This window comes from Solanum lycopersicum, chromosome 4, assembly GCF_036512215.1.
Source record: "Solanum lycopersicum chromosome 4, SLM_r2.1".
In the NCBI taxonomy this organism is placed as follows: Eukaryota; Viridiplantae; Streptophyta; class Magnoliopsida; order Solanales; family Solanaceae; genus Solanum; species Solanum lycopersicum.
The window spans coordinates 61430532-61450273 of NC_090803.1; the positions used below are offsets into that span (position 1 = coordinate 61430532).

General features: G+C 30.2%; 1 protein-coding gene across 1 annotated transcript; it reads right to left on the bottom strand.

Moving 5' to 3' along the window:
• Nucleotides 1–7545: 7545 nt before the first annotated feature.
• LOC138347923 (uncharacterized) lies at nucleotides 7546–10109 on the bottom strand. The gene is made up of 6 exons (XM_069296534.1): nucleotides 9504–10109; nucleotides 9261–9317; nucleotides 8766–8826; nucleotides 8244–8302; nucleotides 7919–8013; nucleotides 7546–7820 (listed from the first exon to the last, which is right to left on the bottom strand). Coding segments are annotated over exons 1-6 (339 nt in total). The 5' UTR covers nucleotides 9506–10109; the 3' UTR covers nucleotides 7546–7755.
• Between the last annotated feature and the right edge of the window lie 9633 nt (nucleotides 10110–19742).

The following is a 19742-nucleotide window of genomic DNA, read 5'->3' on the forward strand; positions in this document are numbered from 1 at the left end:
ATATCCAACTTTTATCAACCCCACCCCATCTCCACCAGAATCCTCCCCCCTCCCTATTTCTTATGTATATTTAGATTAAGACTATAAGATTAAAAAATCATGTTTACTTGATTTTTATATTCAATCAAAATAAAAAAAAATCGATAACTAAAAAATTAATAGCTACAACAAGTTAAATGAGTTAAAATGAAGGAAACATTTGTAATTAATAAAGTAAATCATAATAAAGGATGTTGAAACAAGAAACATGATGTTTTTATTCAAACTTAAAAGAGTTTTACCAAGGAAATTGATCACTTGAAATCAACAACAAATTCATCAAACAACAAAAGCTAAACTTGAATAATGAAGTTCAACACTTTCTACTTATGAAATTGAAAAGACTTTAAAGGGAAAAATATGATTTTTTTATTTATGATATAATAGCTCCAACTTCAGCATGATATTCTTTAATTGCTCGAGTCAATCACCTTTTTGCCCTAGTATCCAACTTGAGGCTTCTTGTCAATTTTAACTGGCACAATTTTAAAAAAACATTAATGTACGTCCAAAACTATTTCATTTTATTTAGATTTATAATTTTAAAATTATTAAGAAAAAAATAACTTACGAAAGCTTGGATTCAGCTTAAGCATACGCAAGTGAGGATTCAGTGGCAAACCTTTGTCAGCAAAGCTTGAATCATACAACCCATTGCTAAGAGGGAAATCAACAATCATTATTAATATTTTCACAACATTTATTGTATTTTCGTATCGTACAAAATATTCTGGTTTTATAAAATAAAATACCTGGTGGCCTGTGGGACTTCTTTCTTCCTCCTTTTAATTTCTTGCTCAGCAGCTTCTTTCTATAATAATTTCATATAGTGAATACAATTATTTTTTCTTAGAAAATGAATTTGACAAATTAAATTATTAACAATAAATTAGGAATAAGATATACTCTTGCAAAATAGGCTTCACGTAATATCTAATAGTAAAAGAAATATTAATAATTTTTAAACAATTCAAATAAGGAAATATAATAAATAAGAAAATATTAAAAAAACCCATCAAATCATTCAATTGTGAAATTTCCTGTATTGTCAGAATGTCTCATTCAAAAAATACTCTGTTTGATTGATTATAAAGAAGCATCCAAGATGAGTATTCTTTTTAAAACATGGTCGCAAGCACTCTTCCAACTTAGAATTCACTCTTTTTTGGGAAGGCGTGGACACAATCATGGAGAGATATTGGAATGATAAAATTCCTATACATTAAGTTTGAATTAACAAATGTTTTTCTTATTATTCGAACTTTTCCCTCGATAAATGGCTTTTTATTGCACTTGAGAATGGTGTAAAACAACTTATACTTCACTCTACATCATACCCGGTGCTTATTTCAACAATCTTGTCAGCAAAATCATTAAGAGAATTGGTTCTGTTCGATTGTTATAAAAACTCTATCTAGAAGCTTGAAATAGCTTCATTGATGTTTCTGGGAACAAGTAGAATTGAAGAAGAAGAAGCAGAATTGAAGAAGAAGGAATATAGTTCTTATATTCTCACACTTTACAGATGCTACATCTGATATATATATACAAATGTGTAGTAACTAACTTCAAACCTTCCACTCACACTTTTCACACATATACACACACGCACTAACTAACAGAATATAATCCTAACTAACCACGTGAATATGCTGACTAACTAACTGAATTAATTGAAAATGGGGAAGTTAACACTCCCCCTCAAGCTGAAGGGTGCAGGATGTTGAGCACACCTAGCTTGCTTAACAGATGACATGTTGAGCTTGACTCAATCCTTTGGTTAACAGATCAGCAACTTGTTGATGTGTGTGTACATACTCTGTTTGAATCAATCCAGTCTTAACTTTATTTCTAATAAAATGGCAATCTATCTCGATGTGCTTAGTTCTCTCATGAAACACCGGATTCGCAGCTAATTGAATATCAGATTTGCTATCACTCCACACTTTGATTGGCATTTGTATTGATACATTGAGCTCATTGAATAAGCCTATCAACCATGTTACTTTTGCCACTGCTGAAGCCACGCTTCTGTATTCAGCTTCAGCTGAACTTCTAGACACTGTCTGCTGTTTCTTGGACTTCCAGGATACTAAAGAATCTCCAAACTTTACTATGTAGCCTGTTACTGACCTCATAGTGTTAGGACATGCAGCCCAGTCTGAATCACACCAACATGTTAATGTTGTGGTTGGTTGAGCCTTTAGCCATATGCCCTGACCAACTGTTCCTTTCAGATATCTCACCACCGTGATAGCTGCTTCCTTATGAGATCTTTTTGGATGTTGCATAAACTGACTTAGTGTTTGCACCGCATAACTAATGTCAGGTCTTGTGATAGTAGCATACATCAATTTTCCCACTAATATTTGATAAGCTGAATTATCTGTTAGCACATCATCTTCTTGTAATCCAGCAGTTTGATCAAACTCTACTGATGTCAACCTCAAATTAGTTTCTAAAGGTGTGTTTACAGGTTTTGCACCACTCAATCCTGTGTCAGAAATAAGCTCCAATATGTATTTCCTTTGATTCAAAATGACACCTGTTTTTGACCTTAGCACCTCAATTCCTAAGAAATATTTGAGTTCTCCTAAATCTTTGAGTTTAAACTTCTGATGCAATGCTTCTTTTGCTTCTCTAATTAACAATTCATTGTCACCAGTAATGAGTAAGTCATCAACATAGATTAGGACAATAACCATCCCCTCTGGCTTCTTCAAAGTGAACAATGAGTAATCATAAGAGCTTTGGATGAAGCCTGCAGATAACAATGTGTTGGTCAATTTGATGTTCTATTGTCTAGATGTTTGCTTAAGTCCATACAAAGATTTGAGCAATTTACAAACTTTGGTTGATCCTTGAGATCTGAAACCATCAGGCATTTCCATATATACCTCCTCATCCAAATCTCCTTGTAGAAAGGCATTGTACACATCCATTTGATAAAGAGACCATCCTTTTGAAACAGCCACTGCAATGACACTTCTAACAGTTACCATTTTTGCTACTGGTGAAAATGTGTCATGATAATCCAATCCTTCTTGTTGACTATAGCTCTTAGCTACAAGTCTAGCTTTAAATCTTTCTATGTTTCCATCAGCCTTGTATTTGATTTTGTAAATCCATTTAGAACCAACAGTATGTTTACCTAAAGGTAAATCAACCACTAACCAAGTCTTGTTATCTTCAAGGGCTTTAATTTCTAACTTCATGGCCTCAATCCATCTTGGATCTTTACTAGCTTGACCAAATGTATGAGGCTCTACTGAATCTGAGAAATTGGCTAGATAGCTATGATACTTTGATGACATATGATCATAACTAAGATGGTTTGCCAAAGATACTTACTATTCTGTCCAATAGCAGTGGTCATATAATCCTTCATCCAAATAGGAGGTTTGGTATGTCTAGATAACTTTCTAGTAGAAGCTAAATCAACAGTTGAGTCTGAAACTAACACTTCTTTATTCTGAATGTGCAACACTTCACTACGAACATCATTCAAGTTAGTGGAAACCTGTGTGTCTGCTAGTATACAATCATCAGGAGTTGTATCTTTTGAATCATTTTCTTCTTCAAAGTTACCATGTAACAAGTCTTTGACAGGTTCTTGTGAGAATTTTGAAGTGGCAAAAGGAAAAATGTGTTCTTGAAACACTACATCTCTATTGACTAGGAACCTTCTAGTCTGTAAATTCATTAACAAATAACCTTTCTGAGTTTCTGAATATCCCATCATGATCACATGTTTTTCCCTTTCTGAAAACTTATCATTTCTAGGAATAGCAAAAGCATAACCAAGACAGCCTATAACTCTCAAATAATTGATATTAGGAGGCTTAGAGAACATCATTTCATAAGGACTTTTGTTATGGAGATTGAATGATGGTAATCTGTTAATCAAATATACAGCTGCTTGAACACAAATTCCCCAGAATCTAAGTGGCATACAAGACTGAAATCTGATGTCTCTTGCTACATTCAATATGTGTCTATGCTTCCTCTCCACTACACCATTTTGCTGTGGTGTGTGAGGACAACTACTTTGATATATAATGCCCAGGCTTGTAAACAATTCTTTGCACTGAGAGTTGAAAAACTCTGTTCCATTGTTTGACCTTACTATCTTGATGATACATCCAGATTGATTCTTTATCAAAGTAAAGAAATTCTTTATATCTACTATAGTTTAAGATTTGAGCTGTAACAAATGTATCCAAGTATATCTGCTGTAATCATCAACAACTGTAAGAAAGTAGTATTTCTTATCAAATGTGGGAACCTTGTATGGTCCCCAAATATCCATGTGTACAAGTTCAAAGCATTTAGAGGTTTTTGAAGCACTGATAGGAAATGAACCTTTAGTTTGCTTAGCTAATGGACAGACTGAGCAACTAGTAAGTAAATCAGTGTTTTTATCATGTAATAGATTTAAACCATGTAGTACTTGGTTTGATGGATGTCCAAGCCTTTTATGCCACAACTCACAATCTTGTAATGATACCTCTGCAACAATTCTTTGAGGATTTTGAGCTTCACATTTGCCCTTCATGCTAGACTCATTTCTGAATATGTACAGGCTCCCTTCTTCCCTACCAATCCCCTTCACCCTGCCACTGTAAAGATCCTGAAATATACAGAACTCAGGGTAAAAGGTGACAAAACAAGACAGCTCCCTAGTTAACTGTGATACAGACAATAGATTGAACTTGAATTCAGGTACACACAACACATTTTTGATTACTTCATTGTTAAATAAATGTGTGTCTCCTATGTGTGTTATAGAAGCCTTGTCACCTGTAGGTAAGTTCACCTTGTCTTGATGAGAACCAACTATACACTTACCATTTTTTAGTAAATGCTCATTTGTTGTAATATGATGAGAAGCACCAGAGTCTACTATCCAACAATGAGAGGCAATATTAGTTGAAAAACAATTTGTCATACCTGTCATGTTGACCCGTTTCACTTCCTTTTTATCCTTCCCCAACATATCCATTATTTGCTTGTATTCTCCATCAGTGAATGCATGTCCTCTAGCCATAAAAGCATTGTTTACTTCATGATGACTAGAAGAAGCTTCTCCAGAGTTCTCTTTGCTTACATTGTTAGCTTCTCCAACATAGTTATGACTATTTCCTCCATATGAAGAACTCATTTGGCCTGACCTTGAGTTATTGAATCCAGACTTCTTTCTGTGTTTCCAATCAGCTGGATAGCCAATTAACCTGTAACAATTCTCTTTAGTATGTCCTGTGTACTGACAGTATTCACATCTTTTTCCCTTATTGTTCTGATTTCCTTGATTATAATTGTTCCCTCTGTTAACATTCATAGCTACTACATCAGAAATCTTATTAGCCATGGATACACAAGCAGTTTGTTGTTGTAGTTCATCCTCTGTAATCATAGCATAAGCTTGATTAATGGTAGGAGTGACACCTTTTAGCAAAATTTGTCTCTTAGCCTGTTCATACGATTCATTTAAACCACTAAGAAACTGAATCAATCTGAGCTGGTACAGATGATCAGCATACTCTTTGGATTTTGGACAAGCACAACTAGGAGAGGGTACAAGTGCATCATATTCCCCCCACAAGTTTTTCAATTTGGTGTAATATGATGAAACAGATTCAGTACCTTGTGAGAGTGTGTTGATCTCTCTGTGCAATTGATAAATCCTCATTCGATTGCCTTTGTCAAACCTCTCCTTCAAGTCTTGCTAAACTGTATAAGCACTAGTAGCATACACTATTCCATTTAACAGATCTTCACTAACTGAATTCATCAACCATGATAATACGATTGCATTACATGTCTCCCACTGCTCATGTAACTCATCTCTATACAAAGCCCTGCTACAAGCTCCTGTAACAAATCCAATTTTCCTCTTTCCTGTCAAAGCAATTCTCATCGATCTACTCCATACTCCATAGTTTTCAGGCCCTGTGAGTTTGATAGGAATCACAACTGCACTTGAAGCATTTGATGGTCCTATGTAAAGAGGATCATTTGGATCAATTCTTCCTATAGCCATTGTTGTCTTAGGCCTAACTCACACCCCAAAAGCTAGCTCAAAGGGAGGAGGATTGCCCAAGCCTCATAAGGAGTCCACCCATCTCATTAACCACCGATGTGGGACTTTTGTCATTCTTTAACACCCCACCTCACGCCCAGTGCTTAGCATCTCTTAGGATCTGGTGCGTGGGCAATTTTGATTTTGGGGGGCCCCAACATCGGGTGAGATGGGCCCTGCTCTGATACCATGTAAAAACTCTATCTAGAAGCTTGAAATAGCTTCATTGATGTTTCTGGGAACAAGTAGAATTGAAGAAGAAGAAGCAGAATTGAAGAAGAAGGAATATAGTTCTTATATTCTCACACTTTACAGATGCTACATCTGATATATATATACAAATGTGTAGTAACTAACTTCAAACCTTCCACTCACACTTTCCACACATATACACACACACGCACTAACTAACAGAATATAATCCTAACTAACCACGTGAACATGCTGACTAACTAACTGAATTAACTGAAAATGGGAAAGTTAACAATTGTACTCTTATGCCTGTGAGTGGGGTTGTGGAATTGCAATTCTTTAAGAAAGATTTCTCTATCTAGTGTAAGATTAGACGAAAACATGCTTCACACTCTACTTAATAGCTGTCCCTTGATCGTCTCTTTCATCGATCGTTGAGAATTATTCGGGGATAAAAGTTGTAAAGATCAAGTCGGATTCCCTCAAGGTCTTGAAGATTATACAATATTGCAAGATATGTTACATTGATGCTCCAAACTTGGTATCCCTCACTATACAAGGTATGCAATTCCTCAACTTAATATTGCAAGAGAATCAACCCGAAAATTGTAAATATTCATTAATTTCTTTGTAACTTTTCATATTTAAGTAGGATATATCAAGTTTTAACTTTTTGAATTAAATTTTATGATTCCATCTCTTATTTTTATTTAAAATTTATCAACTTATAACTTATAGAACTATGTTATCGATTCATATAATAAAATGATGTTTTCAATTTTAAATTAATAAAATCTTGCTTCAAGATGATAATTAAAAAAGTATTTGAAAAAATCATTTATAAAAAAGATATTAAGTAATAATTTACATCTAAAAAATTTAGAAAAATAAATTAATAGAAAATAAAATTTGTTTAAATTTTAGGCCTCGAATTATGTTGAGCCATCCTTATCCGCATCGTTGTCTTCTTTCTTATTTCTTTTTTTAATCACCTTCCATATCCAATTTTTATCAACCTCAACCCACCTCCACCAGAATCCTCCCCCCCTCCCTATTTCTTATGTATATTTTGATTAAGACTATAAGATTAAAAAGTCATATTTACTTAATCTTTATATTCAATCAAAATAAAATTAAAAAAATTACTAAAAAGTTAATAGCTAGAACAAGTTAAATGAGTTAAAATGAAGGAAACATTTGTAATTGATAAAGTAAATCATAATAAAGGATGTTGAAACAAGAAACATGATGTTTTTATTCAAACTTAAAAGAGTTTTACCAAGGAAATTGATCACTTGAAATCAACAGCAAATTCATCAAACAACAAAAGCTAAACTTGAATAATGAAGTTCAACACTTTCTACTTATGAAATTGAAATGACTTTATAGGGAAAATATGATTTTTTATTTATGATATAATAGCTCCAACTTCAGCATGATATTCTTTAATTGCTCGAGTCAATCACCTTTTTGCCCTTGTATCCAACTTGAGGCTTCTTGTCAACTTTAACTGGCACAATTTTAAAAAAATCAATTAACATACGTACAAAACTATTTCATTTTATTTAACTTATAATTTTAAAATTATTTAAAAAAAAATTAACTTACGAAAGCTTGGATTCAGCTTAAGCATACGCAAGTGAGGATCCAGTGGCAAACCTTTGTCAGCATAACTTGAATCATACAACCCATTGCTAAGAGGGCTACATTCAAATCAACAATTATTATTAATATTATCACATTTATTGTATTTTTATATCGTACAACATAAACTCATGATTTTATTTTTATTTGTAATTCATTGTATTTTAAGAAGTTGTCACACAATTAGTCGATATATATAATAATAATAATAATAATAATAAACCAATATTAAATTTCTAGAAATATTCTCGTTTTATAAAAAAAAAAAAAGAAAAAAAAAAGAGGTTACCTGGTCGCCTGTGGGACTTCTTTCTTCCTCCTTTTAATTTCTCGCTCAGCAGCTTCTTTCTATAATAATTTCATTAAAATTGAAAATTACATATTATTTTATTATTCTAAACTGTTTTATATAGTGAATAAAATTATTCATATAGTGAATAAAATTATTTTTCTTAGAAAATGAATTTGACAAATTAAATTATTAACAACAAATTAGGAATAAGATATACTCTTGCAAAATAGGATTCAAGTAATATTTCATAGTAAAAGAAATATTAATAATTTTTAAACAATTCAAATAAGGAAATATAATAATAATAATTACAATAATAAGAAAATATTTTTTTAAAAAAACATCAAATCATTCAATTGCGAAATTTCCAGTATTGGAGGAACAAAATGCTGTATGTGATTAGCACTATTTTCCTATACAAAAAATGAGTAATAAAATTTTTAAAAAAGACATAAATTTACATAATAAATAAAAAAAAATAGTAAATTAAAAAAAAAATAGGTCATCAAAGAAACATACCTCCGGAGGTACATATAAATCTGGTACAGCTTCAAGGTCAATAACTTCATAACGCACGCTTCTAAAATATATGTGTAAAATAAAAATAAATTGAGATGTTATGTTCGCAATTTATAAATAAATAATAAAAAGGAAAATATCCCACTAATAATTTAAAAAATGTATGAATATAGCACTTGATAATAATATTCACAATTTAGACTTTAAAAGTACGTTTAAAAATCTAAAGTAAAAAAATTGTATTTAATATCTCTTACACTTTTAGATAGGATGAATTTTCAAAATTCAGTCCGATATATATGTTAAATAAATAAAAAAGTAATGATATCGCAAAAAAGTATTTGCACAACTTTTTCTTGTATAAGTAAACACAAATAAAATCTCCAATAAATTTAAAACATTAGAAACACAATTTTCTGCAAGAATTATTTCACTAAAACAAAATCTGGTCAAGTAATCATACTTACTTATATAAAAAAATTAAATAATTAATACCTATTCAGCGTGATAGCAAAGTTTGAACTGTTTTCTGAATTATCATTGCTTTGAGACCTAAGTAATCACTCAGAGAAAAATAATTAAAATTGTTAATAATGGTCATGATTTGTAAAAGAGAATGTGCAATCATTTTTTAATATTTGGATGGCGACCGATGAAAAAGGTATTTGGATTGAAAATCGATAGTAGATTTATAATACTCTAAATTAAATTTTAAAAATAAAAATGAAACAAACTTACATCGTTGAATCAAAAACAACAGAGAAAATTAAAGAGCAATGACTTCACAAACGAATAATCAGAAGAACTTACAACAGAGTATAACAATAAGTTGTCATATGGATCCTATTTATAATGCTCAAAATTAAATTTAACTTTCCACGTGGATTGAATTTTAAAGATTTACTTACTAAATGAATTTAATAAAAGAATATATTAAGTCAAACTAAATTTTAGTAATAACATAACCGTTGTGTGAAACTAAATAGAGAAACTCAGTTAAATTTATAAATTAATTACTTAGATATACTCTAATTTATAATATTATATATTTTATAATATTTTTGTGCGTCCATATACATATATTTTGGGAAACATGAGGTCAATTTTGTTAGATACATTGTATCCAAGTGGATTCATATGTATTCGGGATAAATAACAAATCTCGCTCGCCACTCTCATATGTGTGTGGTATCTCATATACATGTGAATCACACCAGATATATGTATATAGAGTGTATTTAGTGTGATTCAAATGTATATGTGATATATAAAAAAATATTGGTTGCCTCTCCCAATCTCGCTCGTCTCACTTTCTATTTTAGTGTATCTGATAGTAAAAATACATATATCTAAGTGTATATTTCTCAATATATAATAGAAAAATCTTAATTAGTAATATGATACGTGATATTTTAAAAGTATGGATGATAATGAAGTATATCTAATTATCTAATTTCTCCAACTAAATATCTATATTAATCATATGAGTATATTAGAAAAATAGTTCTTTTTCAAAAAATTATGACTTTATTTTATGATATTAATAGGAATGACTGAATGAGAACCAAACAATTCGACAATTCGTGTTTGGAAACACAATATCATGGTCCTAATATTTCGATTAACTGGTTTATAATATGTGTATCAAAATCTATAAGTTATGATAATTATCAGATGTTATATACATATATATATATATATATATATATATATATATATATATTCTTTCATGTCTATATGATGGATTTGATACAATTAAATTGTATATATGTCTTATCTCATGGATTTGATATATATATATATATATATATATATATATATATATATATATATATATATATATATATATGATGGATTTGATCATTAAAATTCTATATATGCCTCTAGTCAACTATATTTATCATATCTAAATTCATATAATTTCTATATATGCCTCTGGTCAATTATATTTATTATATCAATATTTATAGAATTCTTATATTTGACTTTAGTCTACATTATTTATGATAACTAAAGCTACAGATAATTCTTGATTTTTCTCTAGTTTGCAATATTTATCCCAGTTAATACATATAATTTTTAGGTTAGACTCTTTTATTTGATGCATAGGCACCTTTAATGTATAAATCTTTAATGACCTTCATTTTACTAATAGTTTATGCTCTAATATTCTTATTTCTTTGGATAAAAATTAAAAATTAATTTTCAATTGTGGATGAGCGAAATATCATTTTAAAAAACATAACAATTTTTTGCTACGGTACAAGCAATAGGAGTGAGAGTCAAAATATTATAAAGTGGGACAATTACACACTCCGATCAACTAGTTTACAAAATCTGTCAAAATATATAAGTAATGATACTTTATATCAAATATACATATACAAAATCAATGTATATAAGTGTATATTTATAGTGTAAGAATATATATCCGTAATTTTCTCAATAAAATAATTATCTCTATATTTAAGAAAATCTCTATATTTTTTTTAAAAAAACAAACTATCATTGATGAACTACTGATTGATAAACAAGCAATTCCATTCAATTTTTTCTCTTGCGTATCTATCAACTATATTGTATAATTCGTTTTAAGAATTTTATCTCGCAAAAAAGTTAGTCGAGATTCATTTGTTCATATTTTAAAAAGCATACGGTTCATATATATATATATCGTCAGAAAATTGATAGTTATACATAATATTATTGACTTTTGGTGAAAATAATATTTTTGCATTTGAAAAAAATCAGTTTTGAACTGGCTTACACTAAAAACAAAGAATGTTATTGCAATATTCACGTTTAGAGCCGTCAATATGGGCTAGGTCTGTTGGGCCGGTCTGGCCTAACCAAGGATTTTATAGGGTGGGGCTACGATTTCGGAGCCCATATAAGCTCGGCCTGAATAAGCCTGCTGATTTGTGGGGCTTGAGAAATATCCGTTAGAGCCGGCCCGCGGGCCAGTAAAAAATAATTAAAAAATATAATATAATATTAAAATTCAAAATTAAAGAGAGTCCAAACTCAAAACAATTAGGTTAATATTTCTATTTAGATATTTATACTTTTACTTGAAAAAAACTTAATAAATATTATAAAGATAATTTTATTTGTGGATTTGATTAACAAGTAGTAATATTTACATCGTGTAATATTCTTTTGTTAATATTTATGATAATGTTTTTAAATTATAATTCACAATTTAATTTAATAATTAAAAAATATATATAATTTTTTAAAAAGTGGGCTGGTCCGGCAAGCCTGTAGCCCATGTACTTGTGGTTGAGCCGACCGTTTTCTGGCCCACACCAAAAATGGACTAGCCCGACCTGACCCGTAAAATGTTGAAGCATGTATGGATTAGCTCGGATGGGGTGGGCTATCTCATATTGACAGCTCTATTCACGTTGTATATCATCTATATAACACATATGAATATACACTATATACATGAGATACAAGCATATAAAGAGGATACACATTGATAAATAGAAATATATATAAATATATATATAAAAATAACAGCCCAAATGTACCTCAAATCATCTTCAAACACCTTCAATATTGACCGTTTAAGCTTCCAAGAGAGTACGATGTTTCACAATCAATTGCCTTTGAGAACACCTTTATCATTCACATCTCTACTTGCATGAATTATTAAAAATTGGATTTAATTTTTTTGGCAAATTTACAACAGTGACGAAAATATTTGTATAAGTGAATGATTCACATTTCAGTATTCAACAATTATTTAGGATTGTTTTTTTTTTTTTTGTAGGTTACAAATTAACATTTTTTTGTCAAACTAAACTCGGTTGGGTTTGCTAATAATAACAAAATGTCATGTTCTGCTAATTTTATTTTCATTGGTACATTTATGCCATTTTCTCTTTACAAAACAGCTTAATTAGCGTAAATTTGGACGAATATAAAAGCAATTATATGCTTAGAACAATTTGCAAAAACAGAAGCATAGAGTACAATAACTTGACAAGTTATATAATTACTCTATCATAATGACTTTGATCAAATTATATGTATTGTAGACACCATAACATAAAGAAATAATCGAAAAACTTTAGTTTGTTTGATTATATTTTTGTACGTTGGATCAATAGTTTAAAATCTTCACCTTGTAATTCTAAAGTAACGTATTGGTCGGCCAGCTAAAAATAATTACATTTGCAATCGAAATATAGATTAATATGTACATTATATTGTATAAAAAGAATATATATATATATATATGTGTGTGTGTCTGTTGGCCATTATTTTGATGGACAATTTTCTTACGTTAATTTCATGTATACAATCCATGCGTCTGTTTTGCGTATCACTTTGTTATATATTGAGTATGGATAATGTTTTGTTTTTTTTTACAATATAACTTAATTAAAACCAGTTCTAATAAATCAATGATAACGAAAGAACCAAAATTGTTAGAATATTGGTTTTGAGTCATAATTCTTTTTATTTATTGGATTCTAATAATGTCTATATAGAGAGAGTATGATTAAAATTATTGAGTTCTAAATATCTAGGATATCAAATGAGTAAGATAAACTATAACAGGACTAAGTCAAAATAATTGAGAATTATAATTAGATGAGTTGGGCTAAAATTGACCCAAAAATTACTTGAGCTTAAATAAGCTAAAAATGGGCTGTTGTCACGACCGACTCAACTACTTGACGCCCCCCCCCCCCCCCCTTTTTTTTTTTGTAGTGTTTCCTAACGCTAATTAAAAATAGGGAAATTTTACATAAGTTTCATAGTGATAAGAGTCAATTATATTATATTTTTTCTTTTTCAAATTGCAAAAACAATCTTAAATTTAAAGGAACCTGAATACATCCTGAATCGGCTCAACACGTTGCGTTTCAGTTTCGCATTCAATATCCCGATACATCGCATCTCTATTTCAGATACATCACTCAATATTTTGATACATCATGAATGGTCATGTATTCGAGTGTGTATCACGTAAAGTGATGTATTACGTCTTAAAAATGAAGCATGATTGCCCTGAAAATTCAGTAAAACTGTCAAAAAGGATCGGCCCAAACCTCGCTGGCCAGAGAATTTGAAGGGCTAGGGCAGGCATGCCCTTCATTCGGAAGGGCCTGAAAATGCTCAACTCAACCCAACCCTAGAGGGGCCGAGGTCTGGGGCGGGCTAGCCCTTTTTTCATTTTATTATTTCATTTTTATAATTCTATAACATCAAAAAATGAGAAGATTTTCAAATCAAATATATGACAAACAATGATATTGTTTTAAGGAAAAAATGCATATAATGGCAAACTAATAAACCAAATTAAATGTTATAACCACACTTTGATTTAATTACGCCCTGTCGCAAACTATTTTTCAGTCGCCTCTCTCCCTCAAACTATCGCTTGCCACTCTTCCTCTCTCACTGCTTCTCTCGCTCGCTCCCTCTCACTTTTATACCAACACAAACGTATAAAATGTGTTTGTGTATGTATAATGCGAGAGAAAATTGTGTATATATACATAAATTTTCGTTCCCCTCTCTTCTCCTTTTCCATATCAAAAACGCTACTCTACTAGATCTCGCTCGCCATCATCGCATCTCTCGCTTATACAAACAGAAATAAAATGTATAAATTGTGTTTCTATTTGTATAAAGCAAGAGAAAATTGTATATACACATGCAAGTACATACATTTTCATCCTATACAATTATAATTATACAATACAAATATTTCCTGCCCAATGTTCTTTTGTCATTGTCCCTTTCTCGTTTTATGCATACATAAACTATAATATTGATCTTTTTTATACAACTGCTTTCTTTTGTATATGTATAGGGAATTATACAACTGTTTCTTTGTATGTGTATAGAGAAATATACACAATTATGTTTGCTATGGAGTAGCTATAACATACAAATATGATTTTTATGTTTGCTATATGTGAAAGTTACTCATGTTTTAATAACACTATCAAAAAGTTTAGTGTAATTAGCATGTATCTCACATACCAAATATGCGATTATATAAAAGACTGACAAACAAGATTGGAGGAAGGCGAGGACACGAGATTTGTCTATGCATCCTAGATACATGTGAATCTACTTTGACAGAGTGTATCTAAAATTTATTAACCTAATTTTGAGTCTATATATTTCGAGATATATGGATGTACCAAAATTTGATAAAATTCATAATATTACATCATAACGTGTAATTAGATTATATACTAATTAATAAGATTATCGTAGTTACCCTTAAGTAAAAAGTTTTTACCCATGGGCCGACCCCAGCCCGATTCCGGTCAAGCCTCAAGGGCCAAGAGCTTATATGGACCGAACTTATAAGCCCTAGTTTTAGAATTTGAAAAATCTATCCTAACCTTACCCAGTAACAGGTTGGATTAGGCCGACCCATTAGGCTCTAAAATTTAGTATGTCACTTCAAAAGTGAGTTATGTGGACGGGCTACAAAACAGTCCAATACAAAATTATTTCGTATCCAACCTATAATATTTTAAGTAATTTAACATATCATCAATTTTTAAATCATATTTAAAAAACTCTAATTTTTTTGAATTCATAGCTTCAAAATTGATCCCCACTCTAAAGAAGTTTATCGTCTAGTCCTATATTTTGGTGTATTTATAATGTCAAGGTTTCCCAATTTACTAAGAAGCTTATCTAATCTCATATTTATATGTAGTATGATGTACGATGTCAAAGTTAGCTCTCGCCCTAAGAAGGAATCTATTGTTTGAATCAAACTCTTATTATAATGTTGCCATAGACAAGATATTGTCGTTACCCAACAATCCCTTACCCCTCTCAAGACCTGCCTCATGCAACATGTTATTCTTGAAAATTAAACTCATAATCTTGATTGTGATACCACTTATATAAGTACTTAGTAAGATTAAAAGTTATAGTTGATAATAATAAGTGCACAATTTTATTTTTTTAATTGGATCTGCCATTTGTCAACATGTGTCATGTTTGATCATGACTTTGACTTGGGTCGTCCAAGACCTCTCGTAGTCCTTGTCGTAGCCAATATATTGACATTACACAATAATACCCTTCTCAACACCTTCTTCATGTAACATGTCTTTTTAGAAATCATACTCACAACTTTAACTCTTGTTTTTAGAATCAAATACTTGTTATCATTCTAAAAATTTATATAACTAATAGCTAAGGGAACAATTTTATTTTTTAAGATAACCAAGCAAGTATTATGTTTGGATCAAGCCTCTGGTGAGCCTCACCATTATGCAATTCACTATCAACTATATTAGATTGATATGAAATGATATTTAGTATAAGTTAAGGGTGTGGTAGCTTAATATAATTAAAAATATCAATGATATTTAGTACTCTTCCCGTCCAGAAATGTTTGTCATGTTGCGCTTATCAAAATTTAATATGATTAATTTTTAAAGGTAAATTAGATCACATTAATTCGATATTTTAAACAAAAAAAATCAAATATTTTAAAATTATATAAAAAGTGCTATAAATTACAACTTTTTTATATTAATATAATGAAAATATATCTTAAAATATTATCAAAATTTTTATAATTTGACTCTAAATATAAAAATCATGACAAATAATATCGAACGAAAAAATTATCAGTTAAGGGTGTGGTAGCTTAATATAATTAAAACACCCTTTATTGTCTATTGCGAAAAGACGAAAGGCTACAGCTGTGAAGTCATGCCAAAGACCAAAGTTTGCTCAGTCGTCGTTGGAAATGGAGATATGATGCTTTGTCACCTCTTTATTTATTTACGAAAATTTTTTACTCGTTACTACCTTAAAAATAATTTTTTTCCTATTACATATTAATATTAATATACTAAAAAAATAAAATTTATTTTATTATTAATATTAATTACTTATTCTCTAATTATTTTTCAACAGCTAAAATTATATATTATTTTTAAGGAGTGTTGTAAAAAAATTGAATAAAGATGTGTACAAGCCACGCAAATAAGCAAATTAAATAAATGAAAACATAAAATAGTTTGGTCACGTATGGTCCACCAGCTGGTAGCAACTTTTGTATTTTTATGCCCTCGAAAACGGGTTTTATTTTATTTATTTATTTATCCTAATTTAATTTTCTCTTAAAATAAATAATGCTAAATCAAGAATTATGTTCCATCGAAATATATCCATATTTTTAGTGATAAAGGTTGCCTTCCAATCGAACATTGGCAAGTGATAGCTCTAAGATTAATCAATAATAGTCAAAAAATTTTATTTCAAATATTCATGAATATAATGTTTATGAATTTAAATGTATGGTGTTAAAAAGTTTTAAACCTTTTTTTGTTGGTTATTAACATTTTATTTCATGTCATTCAATAATTTATATATAATAAAATAGGCTGGTTTAATTAACTGTATTTATATACTATATTTTTCAACTAATTTACACAATAAAATTATTTTATTTATACAAAAAAAAAAAACTAGTTTTAATGTTATCCAATTGATTTGTATATATCACCTCACTCAATGTATATAGATATATAACGGCTGCCTATGTGGCCAGTAAGGTAAATTAGACTCTACGTGGTCCACTTGCAACCATATTCTGGCAAACGGGGGTCTAACGTTATTTTTGAGTCCAGAATTTGAAGGATATAAAATATTAACAGAAATTTTAAAACGATAAATAAAATTTTATATTAATCAAAATAGCAAAATTGTTGATATAACAAGGATTTATTCCACTAAAAAAAGTAAAATCGCTGCTACCGTAGCGATTTTGTAAAATGTGATTTTTTTTAAAAAAATTCAAATCGCTATCTAGGCTGCGATTTTTAATTTCGTTTAGAAAAAATTCTTTTTTTTTTTACAAAATCGCTGCCTAGGCAGATTTCCATTTTAATTTTTTTTTAGAAAATCGCTGCCTAGACTGCGATTTTGCTTTTTCCAGTGGAGTAAATCGCTGTTGTTCTAGCGATTTTGCCGTTTTGGTTAATATAAAATTTTCTATATCATTTTGAAATTTTTATTAATATTTTATACTCTATAGGCTCCGAACTCCATTATTCTTGATATCAGTCTACTCATTTATGCAAAGTTGATTTTTGAATTTTGTAAATTTAAATTAAAGATATATAGAATATGATAAAATATTCATAAATTTTTATAATTTTAAATATGTTATGTGAAAAGTTATTTTAATAAAAATAATTTTTAATAATATTAAATGGTATAGATTAATAAAAAAGTGTTAAACTTATATCAGTAGTTAATTTTTGTTGGATCTAATACCATTATAAATTTTAGGGACATTTATAGTGATTGCTAACTGCCGTTTAAAATACGAATATAGTGATAATTAAGTTATTATCGTTAATTAATTGCTGTTAAACATTATTCTTGGTTTATAAGTTAGAATTAGTGGTGGCAAATGGGCGGGTTGAATGAAATCTAGGTGGACTGAAAATGCGTCAACATAAAGTGGATAATAATTCAACCAGACCATATTTAATATGGGTAAAGATGGATTGGGGAAAATACTAATGGGTCAGATGGATTGGGGGAAATACTAGTTTATTCATATTTTACTCATATTTTCATGAGTAAATAATGCTCTACTTAAAAAATCAACATGGAGAAAATATTTTATTCGTTTTTAAATAAAATTTGTTGAAAATACTTCATTCATTTAGTTGTATTGAATCATAAAAGTAAAAGAAAAAAAAATTCTAACTTTCCAATATAAAATAAATTTATGTAATAATAATAAGGGGAAAATATTTATAATTTCAAAGTAAATGAATATTTGAATTTTAGGACTAAAACATGCTAATGCACTTTAAGACTTTAGCAATGGCAATACTAATACATGATGTTTATTTTACACTATTATTTAATATCCAATATAAAATTAAACAAAATATAAAATATAATTATAATTAACAAAAGAAATATACATTTAAAATATATTTTTTTATAGGCCCCAAAGTGTGACGACCTGTTAGTCGTTTTGAGCAGTAGAGTTTATTTCTGGTAATTACAGTCTGAGTCGACGGATCCCACGACGGACCGTCGAGGGTGTGTCGTTCCAAAACACTTAGAATTCTGAAAAATTGGGTACTGAGAACAACTCTCTGAACTTCGCGATGACATGACAGGACGGACCGTCGTGGGCACGACGAACCGTCACAGACCCTTTGATGAAATTGAGTCTCTGAACTCTGTGACGACTCAGCAGGACGGACCGTCGCAGGCACGACGGTCCGTCACAGACTGCGTAACCCTGACTGGGTCGGATTTCCGTTAAAAGTTTTAAGGGGCGTTTTGGACTATTCCTGCTTATAATTATAAAGTTAGTGGGTGAATGTTAATAATTCAATTACTTGGGGGTTAAAGGAGATAACCTTGAATTAATTAGTGGGTTACTTTGGTCATCTTTTATACTTAATTATATACTAATTAGGGTAAAAGAAAAAGGATTTTGAATAAGAAAAATAGAAAGAACAGAGAGAGAAAGGGAGAAACGATCGATCGATCGAGAGAGGAACGAAGAGGACAACAGAGCTTTGGGGAATTAGCTTGTTTGATCGTAATTCTTCGGTGGAGGTAGGTTATGGTTTAAACTATTCGTAGTAAACTCTTAATAGCGAATGATATGTATTGGGTAGTGTTGTAAACCCTTCTATATGCTTAATTGTATGCTTGCATGAATGGGATTATATAATTGTGATAAAATAAGCATGATGAAGCTATTGAATCCTAAATCTTGAAAAACCCTAATCTACTTTGTTAATGATGATGCCTTGGTATAAAAGAAGGCTTGAAGAACGAAAGTAGTGAGATTAGGGGATCGGGTGCCACGTTCCGACACCAGGATAAAATATGGATCGGGTGTCACGAACCGACACGTAGTATTAGGGGATCGGGTGTCACGAACCGACACGTAGTATTAGGGGATCGGGTGTCACGAACCGACACGTAGTA